Source organism: Podarcis tiliguerta (assembly GCF_965153285.1).
Source record: "Podarcis tiliguerta genome assembly, chromosome: 12".
Lineage (NCBI taxonomy): Eukaryota > Metazoa > Chordata > Lepidosauria > Squamata > Lacertidae > Podarcis > Podarcis tiliguerta.
The window spans coordinates 33,701,697-33,719,727 of record NC_139545.1 but is presented as its reverse complement, the minus strand read 5'-3'; the positions used below and the strand labels follow the sequence as shown (position 1 = coordinate 33,719,727).

At 39.5% G+C, this 18,031-nt stretch overlaps 1 protein-coding gene across 39 annotated transcripts in view; it reads left to right on the top strand.

Annotated features, from left to right (window-relative positions):
• The window catches only part of AKAP9 (A-kinase anchoring protein 9), a 103,769-nt gene that overhangs the window by 34,902 nt on the left and 50,836 nt on the right, over nt 1–18,031 (top strand). For 17 of the 39 annotated variants that reach the window (XM_083405592.1, XM_083405588.1, XM_083405582.1 and 14 more), the window contains 13 exons: nt 135–345; nt 1,103–1,182; nt 1,478–1,583; nt 2,511–2,608; nt 3,298–3,400; nt 4,046–4,244; nt 5,886–5,976; nt 6,616–6,690; nt 7,690–8,043; nt 8,700–8,924; nt 10,273–10,413; nt 10,885–10,985; nt 12,211–12,419. In XM_083405592.1, coding sequence (XP_083261718.1) covers nt 135–345; nt 1,103–1,182; nt 1,478–1,583; nt 2,511–2,608; nt 3,298–3,400; nt 4,046–4,244; nt 5,886–5,976; nt 6,616–6,690; nt 7,690–8,043; nt 8,700–8,924; nt 10,273–10,413; nt 10,885–10,985; nt 12,211–12,419 — 1,993 coding nt within the window. The remainder of the gene's footprint in view (nt 1–134; nt 346–1,102; nt 1,183–1,477; nt 1,584–2,510; nt 2,609–3,297; nt 3,401–4,045; nt 4,245–5,885; nt 5,977–6,615; nt 6,691–7,689; nt 8,044–8,699; nt 8,925–10,272; nt 10,414–10,884; nt 10,986–12,210; nt 12,420–18,031) is intronic. The other 22 variants (XM_083405594.1, XM_083405585.1, XM_083405572.1 and 19 more) reach the window with 3 other exon arrangements.

Sequence of the window (18,031 nt, the reverse complement as noted above, 5' to 3'; positions counted from 1 at the left end):
TATTTTTCATTATCGATTGAAGTCTTGTAAAATAACCTCAAATGCTGATTTGCCGAGGTTTTGATGCTACGTTTAAAGCCATTGCTTAGAAAAAAGTTTATTGATACCCTCATACGATGCCCATCTCTACTTAGAGCGATCTAAAACTGCAGATGGAAGCCCAGCGCATTTGCCTGTCTTTGGTTTACTCGGCTCACGTGGACCAAGTGCGCGAATGCATGGAAAATGAAAAGGAGAATGCGCTTTCTGCTCTTAAAGAAGAGCTCCAGTCCCATCATGCACAAGAACTGAATGAACTTAAGAAAAACCAACTAGATCTTCAGAACGTTAAAAATCAAAACTTAGGTAAAGTGGTGAAGCGGAAGAAAAATCTTTTTGAAGTTTTAAATATGAGGCAGTATTTTTTGTATTAGTGGTTGGTTTTAGTTTGGCAGCAGTAGACTGTTGCATACATTATTATGGTGCTCATGATGTAGCATGTAAAGCAGGTTTTGGGTGTCGTCTTATTTTAATTTTGTGGTTTTTGATTTAACATTTGTATCCGGTTTAAACAGATTCCACCTTAAAAAGCAATGCTATAGTTTGTTTGTTTTTTACATATGCTGCTAAGGTATACAAATGCAGAACTCTGATTCCCAATCTGAGGCAGGCATTTGGTTTAGCAAATTCCAACCAGCAGATTATCTCAGATTTTACTTTGTGCAGAGTGGTTGGTTTATTCTTTCTGCTTCCTCTCATGAGTGAGAAAAGTTATCATGTGGGATTTGGTTGCTCCTTAGGAAATGCCAAATTTCAGAAGAAGTAGCTAGGTGTCCAGCGTTGAGAGGCTTCAATTCATTTCCTGCCTTTGCTTGGAGGCATCTCTATGTTTCTTTGACCCTCCACTGTTGTCTTCTAATTTCACTGGTCTGTGTATCTAATTTCACTGGTTGGTGGCTGTAATAAATAATTCATTCAACTGATTGCTCTGCTTTGTATTTTGAATTTTATTATAGCGTACAGATAAAACAGACCCAAATATGTGTCTTTATTGTCCCCCTTTCTCAAAATGTTGGAAAGCATTCTAAAATAAATAATTTTCAGTGATGGTTTATCTTCACAGATGAAGAAGGCCAGTCTCCATGGGTGCATCTAGAAAGGCTTAGCAAAACAGTAGCTGAAGAATGTTCTAAGCTCACTCAGGTGAGAAGCATTTTACCACAGGATACTTGCAAATCCTGTGTTTTTTCATCTATTAAAATTAAACCAAAAGTTCCTTTATTGTGTGCACTTGTGGATCCCTACATCTCACATGAGAACGATATGGGCGAATCTCTTAGGATTGTTGAATTGTGGATCTACCTCTTGCTAAATTCTCTTCATGCCCATTTTAGGAGGGAGAATCAAGATGTTAGAATGGTTTTATTGACCTCGTCCTGTTTGCTTGATACAGTCAGATGCAATAGGAATATGTTTAACTTTCTTCCTTTGTTTATAGTCCCTTTGCAGCGTTCAACTTGAAAATGTTTCACCTGCTGTTGAATCTGGTGCTGGGGAGAGAGAACAATCGAATTCAGTGTTAATATCAAGAGCAGAAGCCCAAGGTAACAAAAAACACAAATCTTAATTTTATAGTCCTGTCTTTTATTTCCTTGGTAGCAGTTGTAAACATAGAAATGCTGCTTTTATATGAGGAGCAACTTGGAGCTGAAGCTAGCACTGGCTGGAACATAGCAAGGCTGGGAAAGCTAGAGAAATCTTTTTACCAGAGTTCAGCATGGCAGTGGATGGCACAGGAGCAATTGGAGCAGTGATATTCTGGCAGAATGTTAGCTTTCTAGATTGGATTCAGGAAGCCTTGGAAGCCATAGCTGTGGGCAAAGGGGCTAGAAAGAGGCTTGAGAAGTCTAAAGGGAGACTCAACACAGTGGACTTAGGAAAGGGTTCCGTGACCATGAGAATTCTACAGCAATTTAAAAATTGTTATGGTCCAATGGGAAAAGTAAGCAGCTTGACTCCATGGTAAAATACTTGGGGTGAATCATCAGAGCTGCTTGAGAGAATAAAAAAGAGAGGTGAAACTGAACCAAGCTCACTGGAAAAGAGCGGATATTAGAATTGGAGGGACAGAAGTCTGAGCTGCAGGACCAACAGCACGGTCATGGGAATATTTTTTTAATGTCTCTTTAACATTTAGCAAGTAACTGAAACCAAGTCCAAGATTTTGTTCCATAATACTTTAAAACCTAACAGGGACAGTAAAAACAAAAAATGATATTTAGGAAACAATTTAATGGCTATGGTGTGCCAGGATTATTTCCCCTTTGCAATAAGTTGCTTGTAGAAAATATGCCACATTTGGCTGATTAAAGAGGAGAAAAATCGTCATCTGTGGCAAGGTAAAAAGGATATACTGCATTTTCCAAGAACATAGCAGTAGAATGCTGTTTAATGTAATGTTTGTAGAAAGAAAAGAAATGAATACACAAGAGCAACACAATAATTGTGTTTAATTCATTCTCTGCCTTTAGCTTTGCAAGGAACCCTGCAAATTCTTCTGAGCAAGATAACGGAAGAGTATCACAGATTACTGGACTATCATTCAAAGTTTGTGAAAGACAGAAAAAAGGTAGGTTGTTTTTTGCTTGTATCCTAGACAGAATTAAGGAGCGAGCCGCTTTTCTGAGTTACACATGCATAACACTGCATTGTAAATATCACTGATGGTAAGGGAAGTACTTATTCCCATAGTGCATAGTTAAACCATGGCACTTGCTTCCAGTGGTGATGGTCACCAGCTTGGATGGCTTTAAGGAGAATGAAACAAGGCAATTAATGGCTAATGCTGATGAATGCTACATTATATTTCCGTTTATGGGAGGCAGTATGCCTCTGTATACCAGGTGCTGTGAACCACCTGGGGAAATGTGCTGTTGCACACAGGTGCTGCTTGCGGGATTCTCACAGGAATCTGGTTGACAACTGACAACAGGCTGCTGAGCTAGATGCATCTTCTCTTATGTTATTTAAGGATAGAATATATGAATTTTTGGAAATTCAGTGGGGCTTGCTTCTGAGTATACATGCACAGAAATGAAGGCACCGAAGACTGTTGACATAATAACTTAAGCACAACCAAAGAGCTATGAGTTAGATATATATACATTTCAGTGGCAATATAGTTTTATCACAACTTCGAAACTGTCCACATTTATGCAGAATTCAGCAGGATATACAAAAAGTAAAATGTTAGCAGCAATTTTAGAAAGAAAGTTAATGTTCCATGTCTCCCATTTGGTTCTATTTAATTTTCTCCAGCTTGAAGAGCAAGAGGCATCATTTGCAGAATACAATGGAAAAGAAAGCGACTGTCTTCAACAGAGTGTAGAATGTTTACCTACTCCGTCACAGGATCTTGCTGGTAAAGATATACATTTAAAGTCAAATTAGAAGATCTGTGTAATATAAGCAGACAAATCCATTTAAATCGGTTACAAAGCCACAGACCCTTCCCATATTGGGCAAGTCTCAAAATGTACATGGGGTGGGGGGAGCATTGAAGAAATTCTAGAGTGAATAAACTTGCCTAGTGCTTTGAGGGTGTGGAATGAAAAAATAACGCTGACAACTCATGTGAAATATGGAGGTACCGTTTTGATCTGGGTACTGCATGTATGCTAGTTGAGGAGCAAGAATGGGGAGAAAAGAAAGCTCTCCCCACAGCTGAAGACCAGGGGCCACTCTCTTCTGAAGGTACCTCTGCACCTGAATCTGGGCTTGATTCAGTATCTTTCTACCTTTAGAACATGCCCTGACACCGCTGGTAGTGCTGGCCCATCTTGATGAGGGCCCCACTCAGTTGTCATTCTCGGGCTGAGAACCCTGAAAGTCGGATGCTACTGAGAAGCTCACGTGAATTCCTAAACCCTTTGGAGTGATTGCTAGTACTGCCCCAAACAAATTGTATTTGTTGTAAAAGGAAATGTTGCTCTGGTATCATTGCTTCCCCACCCCAGTTTATGCATACAGTATGTTTAGAATTATTGTTTGATTTGTTCATACATAGATCTTAAAGTGAGGTCACCCTGTTGGGAAGACTTGGATAACTTTAAAACTCGACTTGAAGAACAACATGCTCAGGAAGTGACGCGCCTCAGATCATATTTCCATCAGCAGTTGAAAGAAACTGAGGAAAGATATACTGCAGAGATAGTCCACTTACAAAGCAGACTCCAAGATGCCAGTGTGGCTTCCGATTGCTTCAGGTACCTATGATTTTGGCTTTCCTCTTTTTTCAACAACAAAAGCTACAACAGAGATCACACAAGCAATTTTGTTCCATAGCTAAAAATGAGTTTGCTCCCCACCACCATTTTGGTATATGACGGGGGCGTTTTGCTTTCTCCTCAAGGATTTCCCCATTTGCAACCATATTGTCTTATAAGCAAAAGAAATTGTGATGGTTTCTTCACCTGTATAGGATCAGTGAACAGAGACTGCTGTTGGGAGAATGACGGTGCAGGTTGCCTCCACCACTTCAGACCATGGTTTCTGAATGATTTGTGAAGGGGGGTGTGCCATGACGTGGTTTGTAGAACAAAAGCTTTGCAGGCAGAAAGTCCCAGTTCAATCCCTGGCATCTCCTGTCTGAAACTCTGCTACCCTTCAATACCACTGCTGAGGACTTGGAAACAACTGGAATCAGATAAACCCAAACCCTGAAAAGTAAATCTTTCCAGTCTAAGATGCACTCAATATCATATTATTATCGTTATTAATTTAAATTTCTTACCCATCCTTCATCATGAGGTCCTACAGGCCAGGTTACAATTTAGAACTATGATATTAAAATCAGTTTCTAGTAGATTAGGAATAGAATTCCCAGGGGTCCAGGAACATCCTATTCAGGGAAACTACAGGGACAAAGAACACTGTTGAACACCAAGGCAGAACATTAGTCCATCAAATTCAGTGTTGTGCAATGCAAATTGAACACAAATTGTTGTAACCTGCCCTGTGAGACCTCACGGTAAAGGATGGGTAAGAAATTTAAAATAATAATGATGATGATGATGATGATATGATATTGAAAGTCTGGGTTTATCTGACTCCACTTGTTTTCAAATCCTCAGCAGTGGTATTGCTTAGCCAGAGAATCAAGAAGGAACAAGAACATGAGGGAGATAATCATGGTTTCTCTGCTCCACAAAACAGCTGATAACCAGAACAAGTACAATGCCATTATTATCATTGTTGCATGTTGATCATAGAGAACAGGAGCACTGGGGGAAAGATTGAATATCACTCCGACCCAGACTCTGAGCTTTTAAGAACTGCAGAGTGATAATGAATAGGGCATGAGAGAGATCATCTGCTGCAGGGTGAGTCCTGGCCCTGGGGAAATTGAAAACACCTGGTTTCCAGCTTCCGCAGGATCTAGAGAAACAGCAGGAACATAAAAGCACAAGGGATGGGGCTGAATATCAACAACAAACACCAGTCCCTCCCTCGTGTGTCTTTGCTGCTTGAGCACTAAAGAGCTGTGGCAGAGAGTGTGGACTTCCAAAACGTTTGGAAACCAAATTGCTCCTGCAGCCAATCAGAAGCCACAGAAGCCCCGTCGGATGTTCGGCTTCCGAAAATAGTTTGCAAACCGCAACAGTCACTTCCGGGTTTGCAGCGTTCAGGAGCCAAAATGTTCCAGAACTCAGCTGTTTGAAAACCAAGGTACGACTGTACTTGCCACTTTTGAGAAACAATGGTGATTATGTTATCTATTAATATTGGATTGCTTTGGAAAGTTTCATTGTATCTGTGACTCTGATGGGTGTTTTCTTTTAACAATGGACACATCTTAGGAGAGGAAATGTCATCTAGTGCTTCACCTTTTAAAAATTTCTTTTTAGTATTTCTGTGGAATCACAGGAAAATGAAGTTAAGCAGAATGGGAAGAACACCAAAAGTAATTGTCAACAATGTACAGAAAACCCAGAAGAGGTACGGTACTGTAGATTACTCTGGATTTTTTTTCCAGCATACTTTTTAGTGTTTACAAATAAGAGATCCTCATCAACATAAACCACACACAAAACTTGTAAACAGATTTCATCTGGGATTAACTGATTTGCAGTGATCGAACTACCTTTAGCATTATTTAAGTAGATTTGGGCCTCTTGAGCAAATGATAACACTGTAAAGTGATTCCATACTTGGTCAGGAGATTCTCCTCACTCTTAACAACTTCTATTTGATTCCGAGATAGAACACTCAGCATGTGTTTCAAAAGGGTAATGTGCTGTGTTAATTCTGCTGCAGCAAAAAAACAGGGCTTTGTGGTATGGGCTGTTATTACTTACAATATGAGATGCAGGATGAGTCACTGCTGAGCCCCTACAAAAACCTGTGCTTTAGCCAGTAAAAGAGCTGCTATTATATTACTTGTAGAAATCAGTGTTGTATACTTTGAAAGTCTATGCCTAGCCATCACCTTGCTTCACGCTGAAGGCATAGCTTATAATATGTACAGTTAACCTTTTAGAATAGTCAAAAGTGATTTTCTGTTTGTTTTTTTAAAAAATCTTTAAAAATGAATACATCTCCTGTTTCTGTTTGTTTGTTTTTTTAATGTATATATAGCTCACTAATGACATTGCTGTTACTGAATTTCTGGAAGAACAGTACCAAGAAAAATTACTACAAGAAGTAGCAAAGGTACCATCTTTCTTGGGCAATATATTGGGGCTTAATTCAGGATCATGCCAAAACATGGTTAAGGAAGGTTTACTATAGTTTGGCATTACATCTAAACTGACAGACAGTGTATATAGGCCAACCAGAGAGCCAACTGCCTGTAAATACAGGAGTGCTGAGCAAACAAGACTGGCAAACAGTGTAAAGCATCATTTATGTGGTAGTTTAAAACAGGGTTGGGGAACCTAAGGCTGGGGTTTGGGTTGTCAAATGAATCCCTTCAAGCCTTTCTGTTCCACACTTGAGAGTCTCCCAGGGCCATACGCCTCATCGGCCCTGCACTCTCATCACAGCCTTTTGCCTAGCTTGAATGTCTCCTTGATCTGTGATGCCTAGATGAAGGAAGGAGTGATGGTAGTGGGTGATGGAGTGTAGAAACCTCTGGTTTTTGGGTGGCTGAAATATAGCCAAATGTCCAGACATAAGAGTACCTCCATTACTTCACCCAGATTTGCCTCTGTGTCAGCTGACCATTGGCATGTGATTTCCTGTGCCCTACAAGTTGTCCGTGAGGAAATGCATCTCATGGTCTGGAAAACTTTCTCCAGACCTGATTCAGACTGTAGCTTGGCTTCTTAACTATGGTTAGCACAAATCATGGTTTGGTATAAACTGAACTGAGTCAAGAAGTACTCCTGTCAGTGCTGTGTGTATTGTGGAATACTTTGAGGAGTATGTTTTGCCTTATAAGCAAGTCCTTATATAGATATTGCCCGTTGTACTATTTCAACATCCCTTTAGCTAATTCCTGTTAACCCATGTATATTTCTGCCATTTATCAAATGTTACAAATGATTAAAAATAAAAATCATTTGTTTTGTTGAATACTTGTTATAATGTGTATAATGCAAGCTTAATTTTACGCTGTCACTGGTGGAGGGAATGTATCATTCATTGATCTATATGGAAATCTAAAGTAGCTCCTCTCTTTCTCTCACTCTCAATTTGTTATTTATTAAGGTGGTGGTAACCATGAGCGTTGAGTTTGCACAGAAAAATGAACTAGCAAGGATTGCAAATCTAAAGGAAGAAGAAATGTTATCGGTAGTACCAATAGAAACTCAGCAAGAAAATAATTTCACTAGAAAGGAATGTCTTGAAAAATTCGATAGTGCTTCTCTTCTCATTTCGATGCCTAATTATGAAGAATCCAAATCACTTAGCAGAGAGATCAGTGAAGAATGTGGTGAAATTTCATCACTTGAAGGACAATTTCAACCAGATGTTAAGCCTGCTAAAACATTTGGGTTACACAACTTTGATTCAACAATCTCTTCCTTAAATGATAGAGAGCTTATGCAGAATTCATCTCTGGTAAATACAGTCAAATATATTTCAAAAAAATTACTTTGAAAATCATAATTTGGTGAATTTTCTTTGTTCCCGGTGCATGGTTAGCAAACCACTCATTCTGTTATGCAGTATGCAATAATGCTTGAGAATGGGGGTAGGGTGGGTACCCTGTAATTGTGGGGGTTGATATTCAGCTTGTATAGTTCAAAGCAGGCTTCCTCAACTTTGGCCCTCCAGATGTTTTTGGCCTACAACTCCCATGATCCCTAGCTAGCAGGACCAGTGGTCAGGGATGCTGGGAATTGTAGTCTCAGAGCATCTGGAGGGCCGAGGTTGAGAAAGCCTGGTTCAAACACAATAATGTGAAAAAGGACATAAAAGACTAATTCACTAAGGTTGCAATCCTTTACGCTTATTTTGGAGTAGGTTTTCTTGAACTTGATGGTGCCTACTTTGAGTATATATCTATAGGACTGCACTGTAAATAACATTTTATTACCATAAATGTTCTTATTAGTGATGCATGGCTTTAAACTTCTTGAGTTTTAAAATCTGATGTTTCTCACTAATAGGCTCGTGTATTTGGTGGTATACATGTAAAGCTGTATCTATGTAAGGTAAAAATTTTACTTCATGGAACTCATGCCATTTTTAATACTTGCCAACAAAAAATACAGATTCAAAATGAAGTTTCAACCTCCAGCATAGTATCTTCAAATCAGAGATCATTGTATGAAGAGCGTTTGGAAGATATGCGTCAAGAGCTTGTCCGTCAGCATCAGGAACATCAGCAGGCTACAGAAATATTGAAACAGGGTCACATGAAGCAGATGGAGCTGCAGAAAGAAAACCAAGAGATCCTCCTAGCAGAGCTTGATAGGCTTAAAGTACAATTAGCAGAGGTAATGTGAGCCCTGAGACAGGAAAGATCTGGAAATATGGGCAAAAAAACCCAAAAAACCACCCTCCCCTGCCCATGGTTTTCTATAAGACTTATGACATGCACAAACAGATGCATATTGTCAAAATAAATTAAAAAATTATCCAGTAGCACTTTGGAGACTAACTAAATTTGTTCTGGGTTTAAGCTTTTGTGTGCATGCACACTTCTTCAGATGGTATCTAAAGAATATGCTACTGGAAAAAATTTAAATTTCTAAATTTATTTCGACTGCTTCAGACCAACACGGCTACCTACCTGAATCTAGATGCATATTGTGTGAAGGATACATTTTTCACTTGTTTGGCTTGAAATTTCCTTTATTACTTTTTTTAATAAAAAAAAATACAGATAAATTGAGTAGCTTTCTTGTCACTACCAATGCGGTATTGGCAATTCTCATAAACCCAAAGAGCCTTGGGGATATTTCATGAATTGAACAGTGGTCCTTGCCTTTTACAAGCATCAGTTCTGCTGCTGCTGCACTGTACTGAACCTAAGTGATGATTTGGTTTAGTTTGTCATCCGAATCCAGGCTCATGATTTAGCTCTCTCTAGGCAACCCATGAACAGAAATTATATAGATGTCTTTGATATGAGAATGAAAAGGTTCTACGTTTTGCCTGAGATTAAATAATACCACCCATAAAGAATGCAAATAAAGGGGTGTTTGTGTCAATCTTATGGCAGAATTGATTAAGCAGAATGGATACATTTTGTTTGCCAATATATGTTAAAAACTTTGTGTATGTACACACAGAGAGAGAGCGAGAGAAAGAAAGAAAGACGAGAGAGAGAGAGAGAGAGAGGGATTCTATCCAGACTTGCGGTGGAGTTTTATTTGCATAGAGGAAGGGGAGCTGGGTCCCCCCCCATTTCTCTTTTGCCCTTGCAGCCACCTGGAAAGCTATTCCAGAGGGCTACAGAACCCTCAAGAACAGCATAGAAGGTGGATGCAAGGGAAAGGAATAATGGGCAAAAATCACTGTGGTCCTCCTGCAGCTAAGAGTGTCTGCTGGGTCTCCGTTCCTTCCATGAATGCAAGTCCAGAGCCAACCCATATACACATAAAAATATTTGTGTGTGTGTGTGTGTGTGTGTGCACACACACACACACACACTACTGAACTGTTTATCTTAGTGTCCTAATTTTAGACTGGTTTTCTCTTTAATCCTGTGACCAAAGTGAACAGAATTTTTAACGGTGTCATATCTGGGACCCAGCCTTACGATTGTCAGATACAGTATATATCTGATTCCTTTTGTGGTATTTCTAATATGTTAGTGGTGTGCTCTTCTTCTTTTTTTAGAGTGACACACTGGATAGTGAAAGCATCATCACAGAAAGAGAACAAATGCTTTTAGAGGAACTAGAATCACTAAAGGAGCAGCTCCTGGCAGGGAGAGAGAAGCTACCCTGTGAGCTAAAAAACAGTGGTACTCAGACACAGGTAGTGTAGACTTTGGCTGTCTTTAGAAGCTGCGGAATGTAAATGAAGTAGCCTTGCTATTGTTGTTCTTTTCAACACAGGACATTTTCCTATTAGGTGTCAGATTTACTTAAATGGGGTTTGATTAAATAAGAAGGTGGGGCATAGGCAGCTGACATGATATTGAAAGCAAACTCTAATTTTAATGTTGCTGTAGTAACGCCCAACAAGGAACTATGAAACTGTTTACTTAGCACAACAAACTTGATTCTTATAGGCTGTGACTAAACTGTTTCAATCTGTAGCTTGAGGTATCTGATAACAGGATAGTTAACTATTACTTAAATCTATATAAAGCTTGTGGATTATGGTGTGGGGGTTTTCCCCCTCCCGTTTTCATAACATGACTGTGAAGCAGAAAAGCGTGCTGATTCCAATATGACGGGATTTTTGTATCTTTTTTCCTCTCTGCCATTGCCAAAACTTACCCAGGGTGAAAATGTAAGTCAAAATGAATCCAAAGAGGAAATTGGTGAAGGTGAAGGCGAAGGAAAGCATGAAGAAACTTCTCCGGATATCCTTTCCAAAGAAAGGTATGCTGTTAAGAAGACTGAGATATTTCAGCCTGAGAAACTTTATGCTAACAGCTGGAAGAAATTGCATAACTTTGAGGCTGATAGGTCAATGTCAATGATATGTTAGCACTTTGCTAGCAGTCAAGCTATGTAATGTGAATACAGATCTGTAGATGTTTTCATCTCAAGGCATTGCTTGACTAAAATGAGCCTGGATTGGATCCTCGTCTCTTTTTACTTTGAATGCTTACACATTAAAAACTCAGGGTGGGGTGTTAAAATTTAATTACTGAATTAAATAAGTAGCCGTATTATCACTGGAATTTGTAGTGATCGTTAGTGCCTTGTGCCACAACTATGGCTGTGTTCTATATGTGAAACTGATTTGTCCATATACATTAAGCTCCATGATATTATTATACATTTATTCTAACCTACATTTACAGTTTGGTTTTTCGTAACAGTGATTTTGCTGGATGACAGATACAAGCTGTGTGATTACAATAAAAAGAACCATGTAATGTCGCTTGTGCTTTTATCTGCACAATTCTCAAAGTGGTTTAAAAGTCAATCCCTCTTCCCGAGGAACTCACAGAACCCTTGAACTACAGTTCTCATGGTTCTTTAGGAGAAGCTGGGACTATTTTAAACTGGTGTAATGTTACTTTAAATGTATAGTGCAGATGGGGCCTTGGTTCTGAGCAAACATGTCCCCAAAAGTGCCCCAAAAATCTCTTAAACATGCATAAGTTGGTGCTCAAAAGATCAGTTCTATGCATGATTATTTGGGGTAGGCTCCATTTAACATAGGGGAACTTAATATACACAGGATCAAGCAACAGAAAATATTTTTTTTTTAGCCATCAAAATACTGGTAAGAGCCCTCCTGGATCAGATCAAAGTTTCATCTCATCCAACATCCTGTTCTCTTTGGGAGTTGGAAACATTGAGTATGCTAGTAAACCCTTTTGCTTATTACACTACCTGGGGGAGTCATTCTGCTGTTCCCTTATCCATGGCTTTGAGTCATTAACTTTATTCATGTGGTAGTAAGTGGTATTTGGTTCAGTTTGAGTTAATATGCCAGTCGCTCAACTTTCTACCGTTTGTTGCTTATTTGGATTTCGTTAAGTTTTGTCTGCAGCTTTAAGCCCTGCATCTAGTATTTTTGTTACCGTTGTGTAACGTGTAATTCTCAATGCACAAATTTTGATTGAGTTCGCTTTCCGTTTTCTGTTTCCAGATGTGCCTTGCAGAAAGCCAATAACAGACTGTTGAAGATTCTGTTGGAAGTCGTGAAGACGACTGTAGCTGTAGAAGAAACAATTGGCCGCCATGTTGTAGGACTTCTGGATCACTCATCTAAATGTCAGTTGCCTTTTAAAAGTCTTGCATGGGAGACCAGAGCTGAGGATTCCACAAAACCAAGCATCTGTGTGGCATACGAAGCAGGTACTTGCAATGAGGCCATGCTCTCTGTTGCTTTTATGTGGAAGCTATTTGGAATCTGTACTGACAACAACAGGTGTGTGAAGGGAACTCTAAAATTTGGCTCTAAAACTAATTCTGTAATGAGAAACCGAAAACTGAGTTTGGATTTATATAGTTTAGGGCTTTAATTGGATATTTTCCATGGAATGGAGTGGGCTCCATGATGCCATTGGTTCCATGGGATGTAAATTTCTAAGAACTTAATTGTATCTTGCTGGTTCAGGCCAGTAGTCCATCTCTTCCAGTATCTTCTACTCACAATGGCCAGCCAAAAGCCTGTGGGAAATCCACAACAGGATGCAAACACAAGAGCATTCTCCCCTTCTGTGGTTTCCAGCAGCTGGTATTCAGAAGCATCACTGCCACCAACTGGGGATGTAGAACACAGCTCTACGTTGAAGGATGTGCTTTTGTAGGTCCCAGACAAAGACAGGGAGCTGAATAAACAAAACCCATTACCCTGCTGTGAGAATATTGATATTTGGCAGAAAATTTGTGTGTGTGTGTGTGTGTGTGTGTGTGTGTGTTTGAAGTAGTGTGCTTGAACAATATGTTGATTGACACTCAACATTTTTAATTCTGCAGCAGGTAGACAATTAACTGGTATCAGGCAACAACTACATCTTAGTACAAGCTTGATGACAACTCCAATCATAGCTGTCAACTTTCCCCCCTTTTTAAGGGAAATTCCCTTATTCCAAATAGGATTCCTTGCAAGAAAAGTTGACAGCTATGACTCCAATGTGTCTCTTCTGTAAGCAGCAGCAATCTCAAATTTTGTGTGGAGAGCTTCATTTGCTCAGCTTAGTTTCAAGTAGACAGGACATTATGTTCATCCGTTAATATGGCAACCTGGCTTATCACAGTTTCTTGACCTATTCCATTCCATTGTAAAGATGATATTTCTGCATCAGTGAGGTTCTCCACATACTTCCTTGTTGAATTAGCAATAAATAAATAAATAAATAAAATAGAAAACTGAATGTATATTTGGGCATCAGATGATTAGTCATTCCTGATTACCAGTGCTTGAAACTACCATGACTAATTTTAGACATAACACTAAATGCTAGTTAACAAGACCATGGAAGAAAGGGAATAATTTGTGCAGAAGAGGGAGTGTTCCAGGTCATAGCACACTCCCAGTCGCTTAACCATAATTAACAATACTGCAACCAAATTAGACCTTAGTAATGGCTAATCATACAGTCAAAATAAAACAAGCACACACATTACCAGAAGATGGGAGCACCAGTAGGTCTTAGAACTTTAGAACATGTATCCTTGTCTATATTTACTGTGGTACTGTAAACATACAGATATTGGGAGTTAATGTTAAGCAATAGAGTATCCTTTGTTACACTTCATTAAAATTTCTTGTGTGAGCATTGTCAGAGATGGAACACTGTAATATGTTGACCAGCGGTCTTACCTCATTCTTAGTTTTACATTATGAGTGCTTTTACAGGGCCACTAAGGAAATGTTCCTACCTACATTATTACTGAAATAAAGTGAAGTGTGTTGAAAAAATGCTTCTGGAAATGAACTTGAATGCTTGGCTGCCGAATATTGAAGCTAAAACGTCTTACAATTTTAATTAAATGTTTTCTATGTAACTCATGCCAATGAGATTTACAAATTACGGTGAAATAGGACTTATGAAAAATGCCAATGAAGCAATTCCCAGAGGTTTTTTCCCTATTTAATAGCCTTTTTAAAAGCCTGGGACTGCTGTGGAATAGGTAGACTGGAGGTTGCCAGCTAAATGTATGAATCTTACTCCTGAGGTATGCAGCAGTCCTCTTGAAGTTTAGGTGTTTGCAAATTGCTTTGGGGTTCTCTTGTTGTTAACATTATCTCTGTTCTATGGCATTTCTACATTATTTGGTCTTCCTGTGCTAACGAGAAAGATCATGCTGTCTTTTGCTCTGTTGTTTTTCCTTCTTCTCTCCACTCAGTGTGGTCTGCTTGCTCATGTGGCAGAATGGTGATTGGAGATTTGCACATTGTGCCTGGTTTCCTAGTGGCAGACTGACCTAGTGCCTCTGGGGATATATCAATAGGGCCACTTGAAAGAGACCAAGAAAGGAAGTGTGGGAAGAGATTGTGTAATCAAGAAGAAAAACTCAAAAGCCTTTTTTTAAAAAAGAAAAAGGATACTAGGACATTGGAAGAGGGTGACATGGAAAGTTTTTCAGAGAAGGCTCTAACACATTTGTGAGGATTCAGTTTCATTTTCCTCAAAAACCCCAGGCTGACCAGCTTTCCTTGTACATAGTGTTTGGAGATGGGGTGACTCTGTATTTTTGATTGGTGTTGCATTGAGAAGAACTGTATATGTTTGGTATGAGAGTTTGAGTAGGTAGATTTAGGCAGATTTAGGTCTGCAAGATTTTTTTTTGGTAGGGTGGGGTTGGGAGGAAGAGTAGGAATCTCTCCATTATCTATTTTACCTGCCTGTGTCTCTCCCTCCCCTTTTCCTAACCCCATAGCACAGGGGTCGGCAAGGTTTACCTCGCCTGGGCCAGTTCACTCCAGCGGAGATTACCCCATGGGCTGGATCACGCGCGCACGATTTCCGGCATCTGCGCAGACACGATTTCCAGCGCCGCAGAAGCGAGTCCCTGCGCTGTGCTGTGCCAGTTTAGCACAGCACGCGGGGACTCGACAAGCGGGTGGCTTGGTTCAGGGGAGGCTTGGGGGCTGGTTAAACGACCCCCGTGGGCTGCTTGTGGCCCATGGGCCTCAGGTTGCCGACCCCTGCCATAGCAGGTCAGTGATGGCTTCCAGCCACCTCCAAGGCCTCTTAAGTGTGTTGCATTTGTTTCAACCGTTGTTTTGCTTAATTAACCTGACAGGACGCCCCAGCAGATTTCTTTCTCTGGACTGAGGAACAGAATAAGTGTTAGATAGTTTCTACCCACCCCTTTCCTCCGCTGCTTTTCATAGCTACTACTCTAAGGACAATGATTGTGAAACTGCAAAGACTTTGCAGTTCACCTTGTTGGTACCACTGGAAGCTAAGACTCAGAGAGTACGGTGTAAGTAATGCTGAGGTTGCATGCTTGTCTCTAACCAGAAATCACTGCAAACAGATGCTTGTGACAACAGAGGAATGAATGGAACATTATCTAGATTTTCAAAGGCAAATTAGTGCTTGAATTGTATCTCTGTAGTCTGACTACAGTGGGGAGACTCTTGTGTGAATAAAGAAGAAAATGTTTAGTATTGCTTAGTATGGATGAATGGTTGTTGAAGTTAGTGGAGAAAAAATATTGCTGTCATTTGTTAATAATAATTACGTTTTGTGTAGAAGACAAAATGCATGAACCTGAGACATTTGGGACTGAAGATTGGGGACGTATTGCCTAGCAGAAGGTAGAAAAGCAGGATGTCATCCTAGAGTGAATATTTTATATTTTTTATGTATATAACTGACAGACGGAACATCAGAAGTCCTTTTTATCGATTTTTCTTTTTTCCTTTCCCCGTTTTTTCTTCTATTCTTTTTTATATCCTTCCTTCTCTCTTTTTTCCTCTTTTGCTTTCCTTGGTGTCCTCTAATCTGGGACATTATTGGAATTATACAAACATGAAGGTGATGGTTGGTTGGTGAATGACCCAGAGAGAGAGGCAGGGAAGGGAGGATCTCCCAACATGAGAGACGGGAAGAAGATGGGGAAGCTCCCAGGTGAGAGCTGGGAGGGTCCACCCCTTTCTGTGTAGGACGCAGATCTACCTTTGAGAGAAAAAATCTGCATTTTCTTTTCTCTTTCTCTTTATTTTCTTTTCCTGTTTTCGTTCTTATTTATGTTAGTTTTTTATTGTATTGTATTATGAAAAAGCCTTAATTAAATCTTGTGAGAAATAAAAAAAGAATTGTGTCTATGCAGGAGAAAAAGCTAGTTTGGGATCATTTTACTCAGGCAGTATTATGTAGTTAATACCGTATTGGTCCGAATATAAGCTGCACCCAAATATAAGCCACACATTTAAAAGTCAAGGGGGGGGGGGAAGAAAAAAAGACAATACCTGAATATAAGCTGCTCCCTTTTTAGCCTTGGGGGAGAGGATAGGGGATTTCGGGCTCCTGGTGCTGTTTGCCCCGCGCTCCTGGATACTGGATATTTTTTGTAAGGTCATACTGGATATTTTTTGTAAGGTCACAAATATAAGCCGCACTTTAATTTTTCACGGTCGGAATTTGGGGGGAAAGTGCAGCTTATATTCAGGCCAATACGGTATATTGTTTTATCAAATGGTTTTGAAACGCTTTTGTGATTGTTGTTTGACATTACCATAGAGCAGGGATAGGCAACCTGGTACCCCTTCTAGTTGTTGGTAGCATCTTAACTACTGGTCGTGCTTAGTGTGGTTGATAGGAGTTGTAGTACAACAACTTCCAGCCCTGGACTCCCCATGTCTCATCTATGGTGGCCCTCAGTTAGTCATTTGTTGTAATTCTGCTCTTTGGAGCATAGGTAATGTGTGCAGTGAAATACAAGACTATACTTGCCTTCTTAAACTTGTACTAACTTGTCTCAGTATTTAAAAATAAACACTGATGAACCTTGTCATACTGATTTATAGAGTATATAATTTAATGACATGACATTTTGTTCGCTACCTGTTTCAGCACGAAGGCTTCTAATTTTTATTATAAAAATGAATTGTTCATTCTGTGAACAGAAAGAGTAAGAGTGCATCATAGTTAAATATGAAGAAATCTGCACCTTCCATTCTCAGTATGAGAGGGGGACTGCCTTTATCCTTGGCTCCAATTATGAGCCCTGCTTACTATTTGTTTGTATTATCATTATCATTATTATTTTACTTGCCCTTTGTCACAAGATCTAGGATAAGTTATAAGAATAAAATATACAATTATCAAAACAAATAAATCTGTTACAAAAAAGTGAGAAAAAACACACAATTTAAAACAATTTCATATATGTCCTTATCACATGGCTCACTCAGTAGAGCCTGAGGCTCTGGATCAGGCACTTCCAACTCCCAAGACACTGTGATCTACTCATAGTTGATCGACCTGTTGAGTATGCATAGACTAGATGATCCTCGTGGTGCCTCCCAGCTCTATAATTCTATGATACTATGATTCTGTATAAAACAATACAAACTTTTAAAAACAATTCCATGTATGCAAACAGTTAAAATAGTTCCAGTACAGATGCAGACTGGGATCTCCACTTAAAAGGCTTGTTGAACGAGTATGGTCTTCTGGAGGCACCAAAAGGACAACAGAGACTGGATGTCTAATATGTGACCAGGGAGGGGGGGGAGCGGATTCCAAAGGGTAGGTGCCATGACACTTAATGAATTTAAAACAAGAGTTATGCTAAAGTAGTGGATATATATTTACGGCTGTTTTAGGTGTACCTTAAGTTTCTCTAATGTGTGAATTATAAATTCACTCTGATTTAATGATATTTTTTTTAGATTAGAAAAATCATGTTAGCCATAGTTGGTCTCACCAGATTACAAAGCTTGGTTAAGGAAAAGCAAAAGGCAAGTAAAAGCTTCCAATTCCTCCTGGCCACGTAGGAGTAAAAGA